This window comes from Asterias amurensis, chromosome 11 (genome assembly GCF_032118995.1).
Source record: "Asterias amurensis chromosome 11, ASM3211899v1".
NCBI classification, from domain to species: Eukaryota; Metazoa; Echinodermata; class Asteroidea; order Forcipulatida; family Asteriidae; genus Asterias; species Asterias amurensis.
In genome coordinates this window covers 5,136,177-5,159,431 of record NC_092658.1, presented here as the reverse complement: position 1 = coordinate 5,159,431, position 23,255 = coordinate 5,136,177, and the positions used below count along the sequence as shown (strand labels likewise).

The window sequence follows — 23,255 nt, the reverse complement described above, 5'->3', positions numbered from 1 at the left end:
TCTCTACGGAGTATGTTTGATGTTGATAATATCTTTTTAAGTCTCTCCCCAAAGCAATAGTCTGGATTATCCATACATTTCATTGTAGTTGTTATGATAGGTTGTCATAAAAACTTTTTATCAGTTAATGTTTTCTGGGTTGGAACAGATACATGTTCCAGTGTCACTGGGCTTTGATTTTGCGGGGGAAGGAAACATCACAAGAATGCAGAGCTTGAAGCTCAAAGTCTTTACAGGACCACAACTATTTTTACAAGATCCTCATATTTAAACAAATTATTGGGCATCAATATAGACATGCAATGAGAAGATTTATCTTGTTTGCTTGGTGGGTAGTAAGGTAATAATATGGCATACTTCATTACTGAATGAAATTGAGTAAAAGCCAACAAATAAACATTACATTAAATTTTGTTTGTTCAAGATTTAACATGGCGAGGTAATGTTACTCGAATCAATTGAAAAACACAAAACTGCTAGACTTGTCTACTCATAACTGGTCATGGATGAAATCACTGTACCTTTTAACTATTCCATTTCCCTTTTTACTACAGCTATTGGTGTTTTGGTGGTTATTTAGTAAAATGTGATTTTGCCTTTTAAAAAACGATTATGTCATTTCTATTTTATTTAATTATTGTAATGACTCTATAATTTGACCTTCGGGTCACGATGTCAGTCAATTTTAATAAAATTCAAATTCACTGCCCCAAATTAACTGTGAAGAGTGAAGAGTGCATGGGTCACCTGTACTGTACATTGTGTGCTTTTTGTGTACTTAGTGAAGTCCATCATTTTTTCCCTGTAAACATCAACATACAAAAAAAACACTCCAATAAAAAACACTCCACAAAAACGCAACAACCTGACCTGCAGAATCTTTACAATGTAACCATACAAGAACCAGGTCTACAGTGTTGCAAATTCCTTTATCTCACAATTTCTACATTATCAACAGTTTTATTTACATACCGGCAAATCTACAAGTACCGATGGTACGCACTCTTATTAGCCACAGTTCATGTTCTGAAACATTGTGGAGTGAGGGCTGGTTATCAAATGAATGTTCTCCTACATGTACATAATGTAGTAATGAGGCGTAACCCTGAACAAACAGGGTTTTTTATCAGGGTTTTTATCAGACACTGACAGAAATTTTGAAACACTTCATAGTGATCTGTAAAACCCCACAGAAAAAAGAGTTTCTTGACTACAGCCGCAGTGCTAGAAATGAGCTTTACAAGGGAATATTTCCATGGTAATGACACACCGTAGGTGTCAGACCGCACAAGATGGTAACAAGATAATAAACAGAAAATTAGACCTGTATCTTTTTCAAACTAACACATTTGGAAAATCCTGCTTTTACCTTATTTTGCGTGACACAGTGTACAGATGAAATGAGCCATACTTGGCCTGCAACCAGGAATACATGCATCAGAGGGCGAACATTTGGAAATTGAGATGTATAGGTCTACATGTACCATATGGTGTGGGAATAGAATAGTTTTGTGGAAACACCTGTGTTTTTTAAGCTCGTTTTTTTTATGTGTTTCGTTGAAGTTATCTCAAGCCTTACTTGGGCAGATGTTTCATTGCAATACTTGCAATTAAAATTCTTGTTATAAGAAGGTGTTTAATTGATTATTCCAATGTACTAGACAGGTCTGTATGCTTCGTTTTTTGAAAGGACAGACACGGCATTTTCTCCCTGGTAAAGGGCACCCTATGAGGAAATTGTAAATTTCTACTGGAGCATGTCAGGGGCACTAAGGCAAGGACTAGGGGCATGGAGGCAATCGCCTTTGTTGCCTCTGTGAAGTATCAGGCCTGTACTCCTTTCACTCTAAAAGAGTGAAAAACCACTTGTTTTCTCCCTCACACCACTCTTGCAATAAAAAAGAGCCATATATAGCGAACAACTCTTGTAGAGTGAAAGACAATTACAACTCGATTTAGAGTCTCATAAAGTGTGGCACAGATCAACTTTCATTCTCAAAAGAGTGAAACTGACACCACTCAAACAAGAGAGCGAAATTTACTCTAAAATACCCGGGAGGGTTTTGAAGTTTAATTCGTGTCGAGTGAACGTTATTTTGTGTCCGTCTTTCAGTTACACGATTTCTATATTGTCGAGTCTGACACTTGACCTATCTATACTGTAGCAGCCACTGGTTTTAATTTCTTGAATGAGCTTGTATCTTTATTTGTTCAGTTCACCACTTCCCATGTCAAACACAACGCTCGAAAGGAAAGCAGAAAAACAAATACCGGACCTCTGGGATTACAAGAGACGGCAGATGTGTAAAGATTGGCGACTTAATCCCTAGAAACAAAAGTCTCCTTCCATATGGGGGTTGCAAATCATTCCCTCTATGTAGACATGCAGGCTTAAACAGCCTCCTGGCGACCACGCCCCATCATTGTCTTAGTGTCCCATAAAATAGTCCAATAGAAATTTATATTTCCAACTAGAGGCCACTTTACAGGTTCCCTTTTCAAACTCAAAAATATCTTGCCCATTAGAACAGTATCGAGGACAAGTGTGTAAAGTAGGCTTATGAACGGGGCTTGAATTTGGGGGGAAATCCACAAGACAACAAAGCATGAAGATCAATCAAAATACTAGGAACTGAAATCCAGAACCCAAACTTTCAATTTTCAACACAGTTTGACATATTAGAAACTGTTTTTTATTTGAACAGGCACAAAGAAGAAAATCTCAGCTTTTCTTATGGGTCGAGTGGCTTTTAGCCTTGTTTGACGTGAACGTGCACACACAAAAATTAGAGATTTTTTCTTCAATGTATATTTTATCAACTCAAAGTTAATATGCTACTTTCTGGCTTTTGCAAATGTTTAACATAAATGTCAATGTATTGGATGTGCATATATCCAATGAAGTGTTGCTTACACCTCAGAAGACGAAGCCATAATCTTTGAAATCAAAACTTGAATTTTGTTGACATCTTTGCCATAAAACCCCAGAAAATTCCCTCCACTTAACTGTCGTACATGTACTTGTCCAAATTGTTAACAAGCCTCCACTGTTATCACAGCAGTTATCAGTACAGGTGTGAACTTTACAACCAAATTGACATTTATAATCAGCAGCTAGCTAATTAAATAACAAAAATGGAACTTCAAAGAAAAGAAACAAAACCTAGCAACAACCAGAGAGCAATCCTCAGATTGGATGTAACACCTGGGCGATAAGTTTTTGTTTTTTCTTATTGCAGTAATCAGTCGTTGATTACATCCAGGAGGTGTCAACTCCCTAGAGGAGAAGTGTTTGATTTGTGCCAAAGGCCAAGCAAATACCACTTCCAGTATCTGAGACTACAGGATTCAAGGGTTGAAGATAATTTTACACCCGTTAGTGGTATGCACACTTCCACCATGTAGAAATAGGAGTCATTCCATCAATAGTGTTAATGTGGGACCACAGGTGTGTATGGCTCTTGCTCTATGCTCTAATTGATTACCGTGCTATGGAGAAAGTGACTCATGAGATGGTGCTCTCAGTCAAATTTCTTGTTCGAAATTAGCGGTTGCCCAGTCGCTGAATGCAGGTGAAAACAGCAGCAGGAGTGTCAAAACCCTTCCTTTCCTAGTCCGCCCAGCAAGTCAAAAAAGTTTTCCTTTCACAATATAAGTGAGGGGTACGTGATCAAATCCCAAAGAGAAATTTTATTAAATGGCTTTTTGTAAGATATTTGCAATATTTAAATTTTTCTGAGAGATATAAAGGGGTTGAGATAAAGTACATTGGAGTCTTGACTTTTTATAAACCAATGTACTCTTCTCAGGATTTTATTGATCTACATTCTACAAGAGGGAGAACATAAATGCTCCGTTACTTTAAATTTTTTGTCTATCAGACACCATGAAAGCCTAAATATGTACATTCTTTCAAGGCCATTTTATCCCGTTTCCCCAAGGCTGATACAGTTTCAGATTATGACATCCAGCACTCCGCAGGACCCCCAACTGAATCAACACTCACTGTCCTCAATCTAGTCCAGTCTCTATGCCCCGTATGCCCCACGGATATTAGCCAATTCGCGCTCTGCCCGACTGCTTCCATCCCCTGCCAACCAAACTCGTTCTAATTTGATTAAAAATGGTGTCAAATGTGGCACCCTGCTCGCCGCCAAGACTTGTGCGGGTGTATTGCCACATGCCTTTGTGCTGACAATACTCCTGAACATATGACAAGATTTTCCCCCGATGAAAAAACCACATTTTCTAGAGCATATTTTATTAAATTTTTTTGCCCCCAAAACAAAAATGCATTTGAAGATGTACTTTTTAAATTGTCTTTTCAGTTTATTTAAATATTCAAAAATCTTAGTCGCACAAGGATTGCTGTTTGACTTACTCCCTTAAAAAATAAATAAAAATTTTGACAATCTAAAAAATAATTCAGAACTTTTAAAATGAGAGAAAATCTATCAAGCTGATGCAAACTGCCTACCAACCAAAAGGATCTGACGTTTCGACCCCAGCATATTCTTTCTTCAAACACCCTGCTAGGGTCAAAATGTCAGGCCATTAACTATTTTTTCACTCTGAAAATGTAAACAAGTAATGCTAAATCTTTCAGTGAATTCCAGCTGGTTAAGATGAGCTGAAGAAATCAATGAAGACGCCCTGGAGGGGTTTACCCAGAATCTGTCATGGAAGGAAACCACAGACAAAGCTTGACCTTTCTCTACAGCAGATAATTCCATCATCACTAGTTTCCCTCAAAATGGTGTCAAGGTTTTTCTAATGTAAGACAGATGGTTGTGCCTGGGCAAAGGGTCCCTCTTTTTGAAAATGGGACACCTTTGAAAACTTGGAGAAAAAACATCACCGGAAATGATTTCGTCCAGCAATTTTGCTTAGCAAAAAAATGAGACTGAACCCATTTTGTGCACACTGAATGCTAATATTGAGTAGCATATTGTGTTTTTGTTTGAGTAGCAACTGGTATTATATTGTGTAGCATTTTTCTCTAATAATATACAAGGGAAATAGTTCTCTGCGCTATTGTTTTAATGGAAGAGTAAACTGATTCCCATTGTAGTTTTTTAATAACTACATGTACGCTATACAATCAACCTGATAAATTGTTGCCAAATTCAGAGGTCCTGTTTTGTAAGGAGCAGTTATGTCCGATATTTGAAATACATTCAAGAGCTTGATTTTGGTGTGGACACCACATCAAATATTCCACATTGAAATACAAGCTTGTGTGACAAATTTTTCATTTTCAATTTGTGAAATACACTCACTCAATGTGCAGCACACCTGGTATTTAGATAATATCATAAGTAGGGCCTAACACAAAGAGCAGTCATTGCCTGGGACTGTCACTAATTGGCTCAATTAACAATTAAGTGCCCATATGAGGAATCAATATATAGCGCAAAGTCTAGCACAAAGTCTAACACAAAGAAAGGTCATTGCCTGGCACTTATTGGCCCAATTAACAATTTGTGCCCATGTGATGAATCAATATCTAGGAGATCAATTACATGTGCATTGTTATTAGATGTTCTTTGTATATTTTCACCCATGTGGTGTCAGCTGTTTTTTACAGGTTCACTCATCAGCTAATAAATGTGTCGGTAAATAGAGACAAAGGAAACTCATTAGATAGAATTCATTAAGTTATAGAGAGCCAATAATCTGATTAACAGCCATAATGAAACCTGCTGATGTAACTCAAGATTAGGTTGAAAGCCTATTAATAGCTCCATGGTGAAAGTAATTGCAAGATAGCAATGACATGGCAGGCCTTGAGCTTGGCTCCTGAAGGGGCACAGCAATTTCCCTCTGGAAAGGGTACTTCTACATGTATGAAGATTGTGTAAATTTGTATTGGAACTTTGCAAAGGCACCACAGCAAAAGCACAGGGCATCACAACAACTGCTGCGGGTGTCGTGGGTTATTTTGATGCATGCATGGGCTGCTCCTGAGGCTAGGAGGAAAGTCAGACGCCTAAGAGCAACATGAAGGTGTACTGTTGCGGATAAAGTGAAACAGCTCTGAAGGACGTCTTGAAAAAGCCAAAGCTGTGGCCCCCATAACAGAGTTAACTGGAGATAGCGCACTCACTGCACTGCAGCATTGTGAGCTATTGAGCCAAAGCTGAACGTAAAGATAGTTTACGTACAAGAAGTTTCATGCAAATACTGGAAAGTTATTCAGTGAGAGATCAAGTTGAATAATGTATTTCAGCAAAGCTGTTTCCCCAAAGGAGATCTTGGGATTGAGTGCTCTGTCACTCATACATTTGGAGCTCTTATGACTATGAGGCATTGGGGTACCCCTATACTTTATACATTTGGAGCTCTATATGAGGCATTGTGAGGCTATATGAGGCACTATGAGGCATTGGGGTACCCCTATACTTTATGTACATGAATAATGTAAATCTTATTTTAAAATTCTTTTGGGGCTTGTACAAGAGGAAAAGAGTGTGTTAAAGTATGGGAACGTTTTAGGCAGACACCCTCTACGTCGCTTGTGGTACACTTAGCACTTTGATTTCACTGGAACATGCAGAAAAAAATATAAACACCTTTCAGTTTCAAAAAATCAATTTGATTGACATTTATAGAGGATGGCATTTGTAGGTCAACTTCTACACACAATTTGACCTTCCAACCGTGAAATGTTTGTGTCTTTACAGAAATTCTTACAAGGCAACCATTTCCTTTCAAAACAACAATCATGCCCTCATAAAATGAAACCACACAACAAAATTACAAGCGCAGTTTTTGCAACAATTCAGCCATAACTGTGGAAATGGCCCCAATGACCATGCACCGCATGTGTCCCTTGTTGAGGCCAAATTATCCAATTGGTGTAAATAATTTTCACCAAGGATTCACCGTGGGGCGCTTGGACCTACTTTATTAACGTCACAGCTTGTTGTCTTTGAGGATGACTAGGTCAACAAAATGCACACTGATGGCAGATATTACACACAAATAAGGAATTCAGGAACTGTTTACAAAACATACAGCCTTAAAATACTGATAGGTCGGCTTTAGAGGTTTCATCAAGAAATCAACCCCATCAAAAATAATCTGAACGAGTAGGCCTACATACATGTATGTACATTTTTTTCAAGGATGAAAATGTCAAAGACAATTGCATTTAAACAGCAGGGTGTTCAAGAAAAGTAAAACTAATGATCCAATTTTGTTATATAAGTTTTAGCCGAAAGCCCAAACAGGCCTACAAGTTACAAAGATGGTTTGGCAGTAAACATCCTGTGAAAATATTTATCCCGGCTAAAGTGCCACCCCCCTCCCCCCCCCTAAAAAAAAAATCCCTTGCTTGATTGATCGTAACCCCTGGAAGTGTGATTTGCCAATCAAAGACACAGATCAGAGTTTCCTTTCCAGGGGTTAGAGACGTACACAGAGTTAGTGGGTGATATGATGCACTGCCCATGGTAGCAAGGTTGATACAACCCCTTCCCTTTATTCATAATCTTGTTGAGAAGTTTGGTTTTCCTGTGGGAACCAGGAACCCCTAAAACTTCTCTCCTATCTCACTGAAAACCAGCGTCATGGGTGGCGGATTAGTCTCATTCAAAGCGGTCATTCAAACAGGACAATATAAGGGTACCACTATGGTACAACATATAAATCCCACTTGTACATAAATCCGTTTCAAGCTTTTTTTTTATCCTATACATAAAATGTCCACCAACAATTGTCAATGATAATCCACGGGGTTTAGAGAAATGTAACTGTTTTGACTGACTGCCCAAAAAGGGGAAGAAAATACCCTACATGCATTTATGCATGGGTTTTCATTCAGGCATTGCATGGTGAAGTTACGGAAACACCATGCGTAGGTCTATATCTATTGTACCTTGCTGACATGTGTACATTTATTTACTGCCATGGAACAGATTTGGGGAATTCAGGAGACTACTAAGTTCTGCAAAGAACTGCCCTGCTTTCTTAAACAGCCAATTGAAATATTGAAAACTGCTTACCGAAGCTTTTATTGTACTCAAAGAAAAGTACTACTTCTTTTACTAAAGGAAAATAAAGCAATAAAGCAATAAAGAAACTAAATAACAAACACTGTTTCCTATCACGGCTTTCACAGCAGGCATGATACTTCACAGAGGCATGCCTCCATGCCCCCTGGTCATTGCCTTGGTGCCCTTGAAATGCTCTGAAGACGCTTACAATTTCCTCATTGTGTTCCCTTTACCCAAGAGAAAATGCCGTGGTGCCCTTTTTCTTCCAAAAAACGAAGCATACAATACAGGCATGTTAAAATGTATTTAAACGACCACAAAGTTCAACTTCTTGTACTCTTGTTTTGAACTTGTACCGAAACTCCTGTACTGTGAACCAGCAAAAGTACAGGACCCACTTTACATTGTACCCCACGGCATGAAAGTAAATCAGGTAGATATCACAGCCAGCAGATACTATTCTACATGTGTGTATCTACATCAATCTCAGACCCTCGGTCAGGATCTATTCCCCTCAGAGAGTAGAGTGGGGATTTATTCCCATCCCATACCTCCTTCCTCCCTCCCTTAAACCCCCCGTTAGCCAAATCAATGTCCTGTCTTCTTGAAGTCCTCTGCAGTGTCTGACACCACAGGATACTGAAGCAAGAAGCCAGGGTATTGAAGGGCAGACAGGAACCCCTTACCCTGAGGCTTGAGGGGGGTGAACTTTTTCTCAAGACAGGCTACTTACAGGTGAGAGAGATAGAGAGATTTGTAAGAACTTAAAGCCCTACTGCATGAATAAAAGAATCTTCATATAACCAAAGAAGTTATGTGTGTTGGATTTTTGAGTGCAGTTTATACTTTGCAACTTTTGTTCTCTGCTTGTTGTTGTAATTAATAACAAAGTGTAGCCAAACTTCAGTAATAGAATTTAGACACAGCATTTTTTTCCCCAATATCTTGTTCAGGAAAAACACATTATACAAACCAACCTGTGAAAATGACAGCAAATTGGGCGTGGTGTTTTGAAAACAACTAAAAACAGCTTTTGTTTCATCAGGGATTCTGTGCACGTTCATTATAATTTACAGCTTTTGTTTCATCAGGGAGTCTGTGCACTTTCAACATAATTTACTCAGATTGCTGCAATCAAATTAACAAACACTAAACAGTATTTGTTTTCCTTGAGAGAGGGTCTTCATATTTGAATACTATTTTCTTACTGGTGAAAGCTTCCCTCTACATGACTTTTGTTTTTCTTTATACGATATCTCTACTTATGAAGTATAGACCTCTGACTCTTCCAAGATTTGTTGGAGGTAGAAGATAAAAACTCCCCGGGTAGCCTTTCCCATCTTTAAATGATGGGTGTAGGTAGTGCCTCTAGGCCTATCTCCCCATCAGAGATCTGTTTCTCCTGATACCCACCATGGGCCCCAGGGTTTAAAATCCCTGCAACAAGAGAGAGATCAGTGGGGTGGATTTGTTCTTGAAAAGGGGAAAAGCATCTATCCTGCTACTTAATCACCTCGGTGGTTTCTCATTCTTCAATTGGCTGTCGTAAAAGAAAAACCTGTGATGCAACCAACGAGGTCTCTTTGATGAAATTTGCCTCCTCGGTAAGATGCAATTGAGGCCTACAGTACATGTTCAGACATGTAAAAGCATGTGAACTGCCTTTGAAACGAGAATCAAACACAGCGAATTTGTGAACTTGATTCGGTGATGCATTGACCAGAAAACCACTGAGATAAAAACAAGTCAAACGGGAATGACTCATGAACCAGCCCTTTAAAAAAAAAGGGGGGGGAGTACATTTTTGGGGGGAATGTTTAAAGTGGTATAGAGACTAGCAGTAAATTTCTAGTAGAGTATTTCAAGGGCACCAATGAACACCAAGTAACCAGGGGGCATGGAGGCAATCACCTCTTGCCTCTGTGAAGTATCAGGCCTGGACTAGTGGCAAGACTGTTCGTTGTGAGTCAAACTTCACACAGAGGCAATTTCCTCGGACTATGTCTCTGCCTTGCAGCAATGGTACTGCTTGAAATGTTCAAGTAGAAATTTACATTTCCTCTATTGGTTTCCCTTTTACACTAAAGAGAGGGTAGCCTACCATTATGTTTCGGCCATGGATGTTTCAATAGAGTTAGGTAATAAACCCATAGGGCATTAGACTTTCTAATTGTGCAAGCAAAGGATCCAATATGTAGAGTGATAAAGAAGTTAGATTTTCAGAAACCTTCGTTTTTAATGAGAGTAGTGTGCATCTTTTGACAGAATCTAACACTAAAAAGCATTTTTTTATATCAACCGAACTTGTACTCTGTAATTCACACTTCATAGAATACTTTCTGTCACCACATTACAAATAAAGATTCAATTGAAAAAGTACATACACTTGTATCTCTTAACTACAAAATGCAAACAGTCTATCTGACTTCACAGATTAATGACACCTGTACAGGTATGTCCAAATGTTAATCTCTGTTGAAGGATCCAACTGTATTAATCTCTTAATCTCTTTGTTTCCATAACACTGCAGGAAATCCAAAACATTTCTGAGAGGGTTTAAGTTTAAAGGAGTATCTTTATAGCTCCATGGTACAACCTTGCAAACAAACTGCATAGAAAACTTTGGAAAACTGTGAGGCTCAGGGCTTTCAGAGTTTACAATTGAAAAAATCAACAGGGCTTTCAGAGTTTACAATTGAAAAAATCAAAGCCCATAAAAAGGAGTTGACAAGATGCATTCAGGTGTTTCTGTCAGTGTCAAGTTGTAATGGAATTTTTGTGAGTTTCATGACACCATTTCTGTCTTTTTCTCTTTTAAAAATAGTTTTCTGCTATTACATATTGACTATTTCTGATCTTATTTTGGTGTATGTGTTTTCCCCCCCCCATGTTTTCCTGATTTGTTGGGGGTGGGGGTGCTAGTGAGGGGGAGGGTGGTTGCGTACATAGCAGTTTCTGCCAGTCAAAGAACCCAGTTTCTATTCTTTAAGGAGTGAGACCAAAAAGCCATAATGGAAATCAAGTTTTTCCTTCTTAATTTTGTCAAACACCTTGCCTTTCTTTTAAAAATCATTGATTGAACCTTTGGACACAATCTTCCAAAACATTCCCTTTAAGCAGCTGATCAGAAATAATGCTCTTTATTTGCACATCATTCAACTTAAACACCTTAACCTCAACAAGATGTCATCCTGAAAAGAAAACCTGAGACAGATCTTCAGATAATCCATCGATTAGGACCGGATTAGCTGCCAGTGGATTTAAGCTCCATCGAGTATAATCCCCACTGGAATTTACGAAATATTTCCTCCTCATCATCACATTATTGATCACCTATAGCCCTATGCACACGACAGCAATTCATATGGGTCACTTCCTTAATGTTAGCATGGTTGTAAAATGAAGCAATATTTGAAAAAATTTGACAAGGGACCTTTGCCAGTACACAAATTTTCATCCTTTCACACGAGGTACATTTTGTAAAATTTTACAACCATGCTACAATTTAGCAAGGGACCATTGCTTAATTGCTCTTGTGTGAAAGGGGCTTATTCCTAACACAGACAGTCAGACACACAATACACTTTTTCTGATTTCCCTGTTCTTTGTGGTAAGCAGATGGCTAGTAGGAAACGATAACTTGCTGTGATTTTTCGAAGACTGAAATATTGAAACGGATACATAAACCAGTTGTAATTCCATCCACAATATCTAATGGTAATGACAACAATCAAAACTTGTTGTTGCCCCCACCTGTCTTCTTGACAACACCAGCGGAGACTTTTGTTGAAATTAGGCTAACTGTAGTCCATTCAACATCCTGCCAAAACTGCTGCATACTAAAATGACAAAACTTCCTGTGTATGGATTTGAACAAAGCATGTTGTGGTGATCTATTTTCATTTTGGAGGCACACGCAATTTGAGATCAGGCCTAGCTTTTTGTAACAGCCGGCAGTCTGATTTGGTTCGACTTCAAAGAAATCACTACATGTATATGACGCCAAGACTTCTCGTCTTTTTGCAATCTTTCAAGCTTCTTCAATTATCAAATTGCACTACTATCTTCTGAAAAAGTTACCGAGCCGAGCCATACACGTTAACTAATTCACTCTCCTTTATAGTGGCGAGTAAAACGAGGATTTTTCTTCTCAGAGAGAAACCACGAAGAATACCCACAGCGAGCTCCACAAATGGAGTCGGAGTCCATTTCAAGGACCAGACCAAATGGCCTCAGGAAGATTATGTGCTTAAATAACAATACAAACCAACTTCTGCGAGTTTTACATGAAGAAAAATGTCTCCTAGGCTTTAAAGGCATCCATTTTCAAAAGTAATAGTATGAGTTTGTAAGGTATTTGTTACCGCAAACCAAACATGTATTTGTTCTTATTTTCTGATAAATACTTCATTTTAATGGGTCTTTGAATGGTTTCTAGACTAGTACTAGTACATGAGAAACAGAGATGGTTTTTTTTCATCAACTTTGCATCAACTTCCCAAAATATTTTGACTGAACAGATTTTGTGCCCACTGACAGCCGAGTAGCAAGGGATGATTTCAGAATTGCAATTTAGCAAGAGTCCCTTGCTTCATTTTAGCATTGTGAACTTTACAAGTTGCAACCTAGTGCGAAATGACAACAATGTTTGGACTCTCCCAGGTCCCTGGCGAAATCTTCTCATCAAGAAAACACAAAGTGTGTCCAACTATGCAGATTTCATTGTTGCAGCAATTACGTACCAGAGTCAGGTTTTTAAGCCCTAGAAAAAAATGTCCCACTCTCTCACACAAAACTTGTTGTTTGTTGGTTCAGACTGCGGATAATCTTGTTTTCAGGTTTGGCATTTCGCATAAAATGTGTAAATATATCCATTAGTAGGTTAGGAGATGGACATACAGTACTAGCATGCTAGTTACTGTGGTAGCCATAAGTACACGCATTGACTACACTGCCACTCACACATCCACACATTGTGGACACAAGTTATCAAAAAACTGCCAGCGCAGTTGAGGGGTGGAAAAAAACTCGGAAAGCTTAGGTTGCTTTTTTGTAGGGTTGATGATGGAGGAGCTATACAAATACACTCAGCCTCTGCAGTCAAAGGGAACCGACGGTGATCGTTGGCAATTGCTTGGCTTATGTACACTGGTCTAGACCCCACAAGCCGTGCTCGATGGACGGTAACACGGATACTCACTGGCTTGGGCAAATATAATCACTTGTAAGTTGTAGCAAAACTGTAGGTCGGTATTAAGATGAGGACTACACAGTGGTACGTCACAACTAGGGCACTGTTGTGATGGCTTAACATTTATGTGTACATACAAAGTTAAATCGGCTGGTTTTTATATGCAAAATGTGGATGACGCTTTTAAAACAGACATGCAACTTATTATTAGTTTTAATTCTTTTGCAAAACCAATAAGTGGAAAACTTCAAACTTCCTCAAACTTATTACATTGTTTTCCACCATTCTATAGCACTTTTGAGAAATTTAAAAAAAATATAAAAAAATTGCATGCTCGTCAAAAGCTAAAAGCAATTAATATTTTGTACATAAAATCATTTAAATTGATCATCTAAACTTTCAACCTTCATCACAGTCCTTCATAGAATATTTCTGTAATTCAAATGAGTTTTGGTCAGTTTGTCCGCACTATTTATGTACATGGCACCAGTGAGAGAAAAATTACGCAGTGTGTTTAATAATCTGGCCTTGATTTCTATATAGCATAATCACACAAACAATTCTACCCCACAATGTACTTTCAGTAATTGATGCAGAACAATTTTGTCCAGCAAATTACCTGAACATATCTTTCATTCTATCAAAACTGTAAGGAACAAAAAACAAAGATGACTATTCCAGATCCAGATTCCTTCATCTTTGAAACTTGTGTAACTTACTATAAGATGGTGTCCCCTTCTTTCAATATCCACTCCTCCCAGAAAAACAACCAATGTTCTGTCTGAGTGAAAAATGACTGAATAACCTCAATTTACAAAACACATTAACCTTCCACCACCTTCATTTTCAAGTTCATGTAATCGGGAAAAGACCAGCAGCCAATTCTCACATACATTGTAAATCAATCAAACCTTCAACGCAGGAGGCCTGAAGATTTGTCCACTTTATTTATGAAAAAAAAAAAAAAAAAAAAAAACTGAAACAAATGAGCCAAACACAGGGTCAGGAAAAACAGCAACGATCAGACAAATACATGGAGCTTAGATTGTCTAATTCTTCATGGGAAATTATAATGTAAGGAACATAGTGACAGATTTGAACCAGGGTCTATGATCAAGACTTTGGATGATGATACTTGGTACACTCTTTTATTTCAAAATAAAAGCACCACTCTTGAAAAGTACATCAGAACATGGAGATTTAAAAAGGCCTTTTTATAGCTCCATGATCAGAAACACAATGTTCTACCATTCATCACACTAAATGTGTACAGCAGCCAGGTAGTACAGCTGTAATCCTGCAGACCTGACACAATGTTATTCATGGAGACAATGAAAACACTGCCTCCATGACCCAAGTTATTGCCTAGCTGCCCTTTGAAATGTTCCAGTACAAATTTAAGTTTCCCTCGTCAGTGTTCCTCCCATAACAGTTGTTCGGCTGGCAAGTTCTGTGTTGGAAAGAACTTAAAATAAGACAATACAACTGGGACTCGCAGAAAGACCGATAGACTAGAGAAAACAAAAAGCTACTGCTGGCTAGTCACTGAAAAAGTTGCGAGCAAACCTTGCTCATTGAGAGGCCCTTTAGAGGAAGAACTGCCTTGATGCCCTTACAAACAACAAAGTATTTCCCGTCCCAATTTTGTAGCACTGAAGCTTGCTTTCCTCTTAAATACTGATTTCATTTTGATCTTCAAATGGCAGTGAACTTTTCTTCCTTGAAATTTAATTTCAACTTGATCCTAAATGGTTGAAGTTCCACCAGTTCAGTTTACCCTCCTTATCAAAATGCAATTTAGACTGAGTGGAACAGATATTAATAATCTTCAACAATGCTTTAGATCTATTCAACTTTACCTGCATGGCTATTTCCATCAGGCACAATAAAAATGACACGAAGAGAAACATTATAATCCTTCTCCAGCCCCCCCCCCTTCCATAAATTTCATCCCTTTCCAATAATTGAAAAACAAAAATTAAATTTCCCGATAGTAGAACTAATCCCACAATGCTTCCAATGGGTTGAACTATTGACCTTTAATTAAGAGCACTCCCATTAGGCATACCGTGACTTGGCTGAGTTAAACCCCATCTCAAGAGTTCCCGCTCTTTCTCTTTCAAGATGATTTTCCTTTTCTTGTTTCCATTTCCTCGGCATAGACTCAAATGACTTTTCTTTATAGTTCAGTAGACATAATTGCTCAAGATAGCTCCCAGCTACGTTTTTTTCCTGAAATCCCTTTTATCCACGAACCGAAGCCAAATCAAGTTTCTAGACAGCGGGGCCAAAGCGCATGCCTTGCTGAGCAATTTTAAGAGGGGGCGTACCGTCAGTCGAGGAATCACAGAATTAGGCTGGAGGGTGAAGACTGCATCGTGACTCATTACTTATGAGTTTTCAAAATATATGTTTAGGGTTTTGTCTCTAGGCAGCATTGAAAATAATTTGAAACAAAGCGATTTTTTCCTCAACTTCACATTTTTACTCGGGGGTTGATTCAGACAAACAGTTTTGAAACCAGAGTCCAAATTTTAGTGCATTGAAATTATGACATATCCTCCTTTTTGCAACCCTGGAGTTATAGACTAAAAGGGTGCTTTTGGATCAAAGAGCATAATTTCTTTACATCTGACGAAAATAATGTTCAGTTTTTTTCCATGCAGACATAAAAAAATCTCAATTCAAATAAAAGTCTAAAATTTCTGATGTGCTGTTGCACAACACCTGCATGCATGGTACGTGTATGTCCACATGTCACTCTCCGCATTAGAGAAAACTTTTACATATGTAAAAATCCCCATTTACAACTACTGTTCGATTGAATTGTCTTCAATTATAAACTCTTAAATGTGAATTTCCCAGCCAGTTTAAAAAAGTAAAGTGAGTCTTTCAAAATTCCACTGACCTAAAAAATATCTCTAGCCAACATATTCTAACCATCCAATGGTGATGTTCAGATTCTACATTACAGAGAATGAAGAGACTTGTGTATGATTCAGTGATCATTCAATTTGACGACTTATTATTTACAGGTCAATTCACACTATCTCTCTGTCTCTAGCAGGGATGTTGTCTTCAACTCGCAAAAGCATGTAAGGTACATGTACTTAATAATAATAATAGACCGTTTTTATATAGCGCTTTTCACGCCGGAGGGCGTCTCAAAGCGCTTCCGACAATATTACCCCTGGTCACCGGGCCTTAAATCATTCTTTAAACCATCTCAGCTCCCTGGGGAGTATACAGCCTGTGCGACAAATACATGCGCTACTCGGCTAAACCAATCACAAGAACCACCTCTGCCCTCACAGGTACCCATTTACCCCTGGGTGGAGAGAAGCAATTATAGTTAAGTGTCTTGCTCAGGGACACAAGTGTCACGACCGGGATTCGAACTCACACTCTGCTGAACAGAAGCATCAGAGCTTGAGTTCGGTGCTCTTATCCACTCGGCCACGACACTCTACAAATTGAATGTACAACTTTAAGACTGAAACTTCACAGAGGCAACGAAGGCGACTGCCTTGATGCCCCCTGGCCGTTGCCTTGGCGCCCTTAACATGCTCTACAGTAAAAATGTGTTACATGTATTTCCTTAATAAGGGTGCCCTTTACCAAGGAGAAAATGCCTTGGTGCCCTTGTCCTTTCAAAATACAACTTGACTGGGATCTGGTTCAAACTCTATGGATGAACAGAGTGCCTGTGCTTAATTCAATAAGCATCAATCAATCTCAATGCCTATTATTGTTGGACGGATTAATTGAGCTGCTAAGATCAATATTTGGTTACATAATAACTTCATATTGCATGGCACCCGCTGCTCACAATGTGTAGTTCTATTTGATGCGTACAATTGGAGCATGTGGTATAGTTGAAGCCATATGGAAACGTACACATGTAGGAATAATATTATTCATAATTGTTAACCACAAGGGAAACTGACTGGGTAAATTTTATAATAACTTGGGGCTATTTTTAACGAAGACAATACATGTAAACCGCAGGCGCTCACCAATTGTAGCCATATTTAGTTATTTGGGGTGCCACTCTGGGTATGTGTACATTCACTGTGCAATATGATAAAATCTTAAGAGCGCAGGAAAGAAAAAATTGTGACAAAATTTGAGCTTTTTTTTGTAATATGGTTAAGAATATCAAAAATTAAGTTGAGAAGTTCGTTTTTAAAAAATAATGGCACAAAAGGCAGCCTAAGAAAAATACCTCCTGCAGTCATATACTTTTTTTCTTTGTCAGAAAATTGCATTTAAAAATAAAGTAACCAACCTGCGAATCCTGCAGAAAATTAATCATCATACTAAGCATGTTCTACATATTTACTAATAATTTAACATGACATCTGTCTCTGTGATTTTGCCTCAGTTAGGCCTGGATTCTACTTTATTTTTTATTTAGCCAATTATTTGAACAAATACACTAACAGTTTCCCACAAGAATACACACATTACAATTTTTCTTGAAAAGAGCAATTGTAATAAACGTTTGCAAAACAAGACCAGAAAACAAAACTATTGAAATAAGACCACGAGACAAACCAGTTATAAGAAAGAAATTTCACATTCATTGAAGTTATATGGAGGCTTACCTTTTCCACTGTTTGCCATGTTATGTTTCAACTCCTCCAGGTACCTATCCAGAAGAAATGAGTTGGCAACGCTCATCTTGACTCGATGTTTAAATCCCTCCAAAGTCCAGCTCCAAATTTCAGGTTTCCCTTCGCAAGGTTTATAAATCCTCACAGCTAGTAACAAACATCACATCTGGATAAAAGTATTCCAGAAAAAGTTCACCCAAGTCAAAATTAGTCTTTTTTCTGAGAAATAAATCGAGAAAAAAAGTTCCCTTTCAAGCCACAGAGCAAGGCCAGCCTTGGAGAATGTTTCCATACGCCAAGATATTAAGATGTCTCTATGCTCCGTCACACACAAATTCTCAAGTAAACATCATTAAAAATCAGTGCGTGTCAAATAATAATCCTTTTCATACTGGTAGAAGACCTGAAGAAATAAGGGGGTGCATTTGTGTGGACTCTATATAAGTTGGTTTTTGCCAGCCCACCAGCCTAAGGGGCTGCTTGCTCCAGCTAATCCCCGCTTGGCCCGCGTCTCGACACAGCTTCCTTGTTTTCACAGTTTTCTTTAACTTCCAATTCAGAGTCCAATCACGCTCCCTGTGGATGCCGTCTCCGACTGGGTGATCGCTCCGTCAATCACTGCATGTCATCTTTTGTATGGATGGGGAGGGGAGTTCTTCTCCGTTGTCTTGTGAATCCACATCAATAGTTTTCAAAGTAAACACCAGGGAAGTGGGGCCCCGAGCTATAGAAGCATCCCACTTCTGATCCCAGATTTCTCTCCCAGTTATTATTTTTTCCCGGAAACTGTTGTATCGGTTGAATCAGTTCTCAGAGATGAGAAGTTCTTGTCTGGTCAGTGTTTTATCAAAGGCACCATAGCTGGCTCCGTCCACTTGCTGCTTGTTTGATAAATAAATATTCCACAATCCAGAACTTATCCAAGCAGCATTTCTCCTAGCATCAAAAACTTCAGGCAACGCCTGTACATTCGCTTCCACACCAAACCTGCAAGTGACTAATACTATTGGCTGTACACACAGTACACCCATGTAGTGCAAGATCACTGATTTATCTGGAAGCTCCCATTATACACAATAGGGGTGACTCACCCACCTTGTGTAGAATGTATGAACATCAGTGAAGCCCTTTGAATGGATGTGCCAATCTTGGACAATGGGATTATCTAGATGTTTACTTCCTTTGTTGATCCCCAAATGGGTAAAAGTGTGGGCCCATGGGGTGTGGGTGTGGGCTCTAATCCCTCAATCTGGGATCACACTGGCTATGGGGAATTGATACATGATTTCAGGGTCACAGCTCTTTGGTTTGGGATAATCTCTGTGGTGGATAATCAGTGGGAATATAAACCTAGGGGTAAAAAAAGTACATTAATAGCATACACAGTGAAGGGAAATGCATCAGATTCTTTTTATAGCTCCATGTTCTGAAGTACGGTCATCAATTTACACTGTATTATAAAGAAAAGCTCAAAATTAAATGACATAAAACTTTGAAGATAAATGAACAAGTGCTGGATTTAAATTGTTTTAATTTATTAATTTCAATCTGAAAACTCACTCATCTTAAAAGTTCATAGTTGTCAGCAAGTGCCTTAACAGTGAAATAATTTGATGAGTAAAACTGTTTTCAAAAGCAAGCAAAATGTGTGAATTGATTGACATACAGGCCAAATTTCATAAAGCTGTTTTAATAGCAGAAAATTCTGCTTTACAAATTTCTTTGCTGAGCAAAAAATTAATGTGTCACCAGTCACAAATACTTCAAATAACTTCTCTCTAACAAAATAAATAAATAAAACTTAATCAAAGCATGGCCTCTATGATCAAAGTGAACACTCTGCCGTTGAAATCTCTCATAAACAACCTCAGGTACTTGTTTGTTACACAATCCACAAATGCATGGTGAAATAGATCTTTATGAACTTCATAAATAGTTTCCTGAAAAGTTCACTGTTTGAAATCAAAACAAAAGGTCAGGAGAAATTTTGACAGAGAGAAGAATTTGTTTTCAAGTGCGTCACCTCAGACTGAGGTTAACTAACAGCTTATCAAAACAGAGGGCGGCCAGGTGGAAAATGTGGCAGATGAAAGAACAGAGTGTGCCACCTTCAGTATATGTCAAGGTCTGAAATTTATATCATGGATGGATGACTGTCAAAGTAAACCCTTGAAGAATTGCACAATTGACTTGCACAGGACAGAATGTCCAAAATCAAACTGGAAAATTGGATGCAATGAATTCACGGAGGACGGAAATTATTAGGTAAAAATGTTTACCGGGTGATTAACACTTTTATTCAGTGATGCTTGATGTTAGTGTTATTTTTTATTTAACAAACCATAAATTTGATGCAGTGAAACCATGAAAACGGAAATTTTGTGACATTTTAATCAATATATTAATCGTTTATTAATCAATGTATTATTAAAAAATGAATTTCAACACACATCAACCGTTCCCTATCCATTTTCTTGTCACTTTGGACAATAAATCTCATCAACGATTCAAATGAATTCACTTCCCCTCACCATCCTTCATCCTAGCGAGGTTTTATTTCATCATATCAGTGTCTTCATCTTCTCATGAATTTGCAGAGAGCGAAAAAAAAACCACACCAACTGATGATGATTTGAATTCTGAAACCAGGATCATATTAAATTTTGTATTCATTTTCTGTGGTGAATTAGGTGTACTTTTGCAAGATAATTTCATTTTAATAAATGCAAATCCCCCTGCAGAATCCTAATCTGATAAAAAAATCTTCATTCTTTGTACTTTATGAATAAGAACTGTTGTGATCATGCGTGCTTATATAATAATGTTGAAGATACATTGGTATACACAGTGACAACTAATCAAATAAGAAGAAAGATTCAATGATGACATTCTAAAACATTGGGTTTTAATTTTCCTTGTTAAAAAGCATGATTATTGATGACTTAGGCCTATACTGACTTTTGATTTTTGAGATATCTTTCAAATTCTACAACAGAGAAGAGTAGGGCCTACATGGGAAGAGCCTTTTGCAAATAAAAAAGGTCTTGGTCTTTTAAAGGAACATTACAGAATTGGTTTTGCTGACAAAACAATTGCTGGCAGTGTAAGCACCAGATATAATCCACCAAGCTGACAAACCTGTAGAAGTTTGAGATCGATTGACCATCTGGGTCCAGAAAAAAATAGTGAAAAACCGATTCACATTTTTGCATGACATCGATGCAAAAGGAAAAATGAATAAAACGCTAACCGAACGATAAACTCCAAACACGAAATAAGATTATTTATCTCTCAACAGATATGACATTTCAGAAAGAAATTATTTCAAGGGATATTTACCGCTATCGCCATCATTAGACCGGGTAAGTTTTATGTTAATCTGAGATCTTCACGATTTTTGTTTCTTACCAATTCTGTAACGTTCCTTTAAATATGAAATGCTATAGTCTGAGTATTTCCAATGAACTAATGGAATTTGTAGCATGTCAGCTTTAGTTTTTTGGTTTTTTTTAATGAACAACATGCCAAATCATTTGTTTAAAGGGAAGGTACACATTTGGTAATTACTCAAAACAAATATTAACTTAAAAACTGGCCTGGTAACGAGCATTGGAGAGCTGTTGATAGTATAAAACATTGTGGGAAACGACTCCTTCTGAAGTAATGTAGTTTTTGAGAAAGAGGTTATTTCTCACTAAAATAATAAAAGACTTCTACCTAGAAGTCTTTTATTCTTATCAAGGTTTTTTTTTTCTTTCATCATTTTCTCATTTTCATCATTTTCTCGCAACTTCGATGACCAATCGAGCCCAATTTTTCACAGGTTTGTTATTTTATGCTTATGATGGGATACAACCAGTGAGAACACTGGTCTTTGACAATTACCAAACGTGTACAGTGCCTTTTAGTCATGTTTTTGCTTCATTTTAAGCATTTTTAAGACTTAGACCAGATGTATGCATGTGCAGGGCCCCAATGTAAACCAGTTTTAACTGTTTGGAAATACCATGGCTATTGAAATGTTGATCAATATAATAAACGCATTGAGTCTTAATATAAATCTCATTTGACTTCAGTTCTTCTTTTGGTATTTCAGTCAATCCTTTTATCCACTTGACTGGCTTTCAAAATAAATCAAATTCTCTGTCTCGCCTTTTTATGGGTCCTTTCCTTTGCAGAAATAAAATGGGACAAAATGAGAGCAAAACCAGTTCAAAAATATGCGACCCCCCTGCCTCCACTTCTAAGCGTTAATCCGCTTAAAAATTTGAAATCCATTCTGTTTAAAATTCTCAACTTATCCAACCGGAATACATTCCACTTTTGTGCATGACAGCATTGAGTTGCTGAAATAAATTGTTTTGTATACATAGGCCTACAGCTTGAACTTCCACATTCAAAACGGAGAGAACTTTAATGTATATTGTACCAACTTTTATCAGATTCAAACAAAAATTTCTATGATCTGACAGGGGAAAAAATTTCTACTTGAGGACAGGTGCTTTATGTACAAGAATTGAATATGAATTACGTTAGAATTAAATATGACCTACATTTGCTTTCACAAAATATTGAAATGGTAGTAAAAGCTTAGTTATGTTTGCTGAGAAAAAATAGCCAATTTGAAGTTATTTATAACGCCTACATGGGTTATACTTAAGATGGGGTTATAATCATCTAAAATAAATTCTCCATAAGCTTGCAGATCAGAAGTTTCATGAGACTTGTGGACACAAGTCATTTAAATGGTTGCGAGAGCAGAAGTCTCATGCACGCACAGGAGCCCAAAGTCTTCCGAGAACCCAAGATTTGCACGAGGGTACCTGGCTAGTACAGTGATTAAGTTCCCTTTTCTGAGAATTCGACTTTGGCTTTACAACCAGAATTACTAATCAATGAAATGAAATGGCCCCACAAAAAAAAGTTGTTCTGAGCTGGCTAAGTTTCCATTTCAAAGTGGAGACACACCCTCTGGGCCCTTTTCACACACAGAACAAAATTCAGGGAAACAAAACCACAGAGAATTCCTGGGAAATTTAATATTCCTTATGAACTTGAACTTCCCGCCCCACTCCGTCGTTTCACACTTGATCCAATTTTCCTGGTAAAAATTACCACTGAGTTTACCAAACTTGGATTATCTCCTTAACAACTAAGCAGTGGTAGCGATTTCCCAGGAGTTTGTCAGGGTAAAAAATTCAAATGTGAACAGGTCAACCAAATATTGCCGGATATTTGTGTTTAATGTTTTCAATGAAACTAGTTTTCACTTATTGTCCTTGAGTGAGAAGTTTTTACAGGCATGATATTTGGTCCAACAAAAAGGTTGAAATATTCTATCAAGTAGGCGGCCTGCAATTCAAGAGCTAGTAGGCCTAGCCTACACTGTACACATGGCTTTAACAGACATTTGGGGCTATTTAATAACATTTTTTCCCCCGATATTTCACA

The 23,255-nt window shown here is 37.8% G+C and overlaps 1 protein-coding gene across 2 annotated transcripts in view; it reads right to left on the bottom strand.

Moving 5' to 3' along the window:
- LOC139943944 (uncharacterized) overlaps positions 1-23,255 on the bottom strand; it is a 95,353-nt gene that overhangs the window by 58,424 nt on the left and 13,674 nt on the right. The window contains exon 3 of one of the 2 annotated variants that reach the window (XM_071940849.1): positions 17,796-17,970. The exons of the other annotated variant lie outside the window; for it this stretch is intronic. Coding sequence (XP_071796950.1) covers positions 17,796-17,871 — 76 coding nt within the window. The 5' untranslated portion in view covers positions 17,872-17,970. The remainder of the gene's footprint in view (positions 1-17,795; positions 17,971-23,255) is intronic. 2 annotated transcript variants of the gene reach the window in all.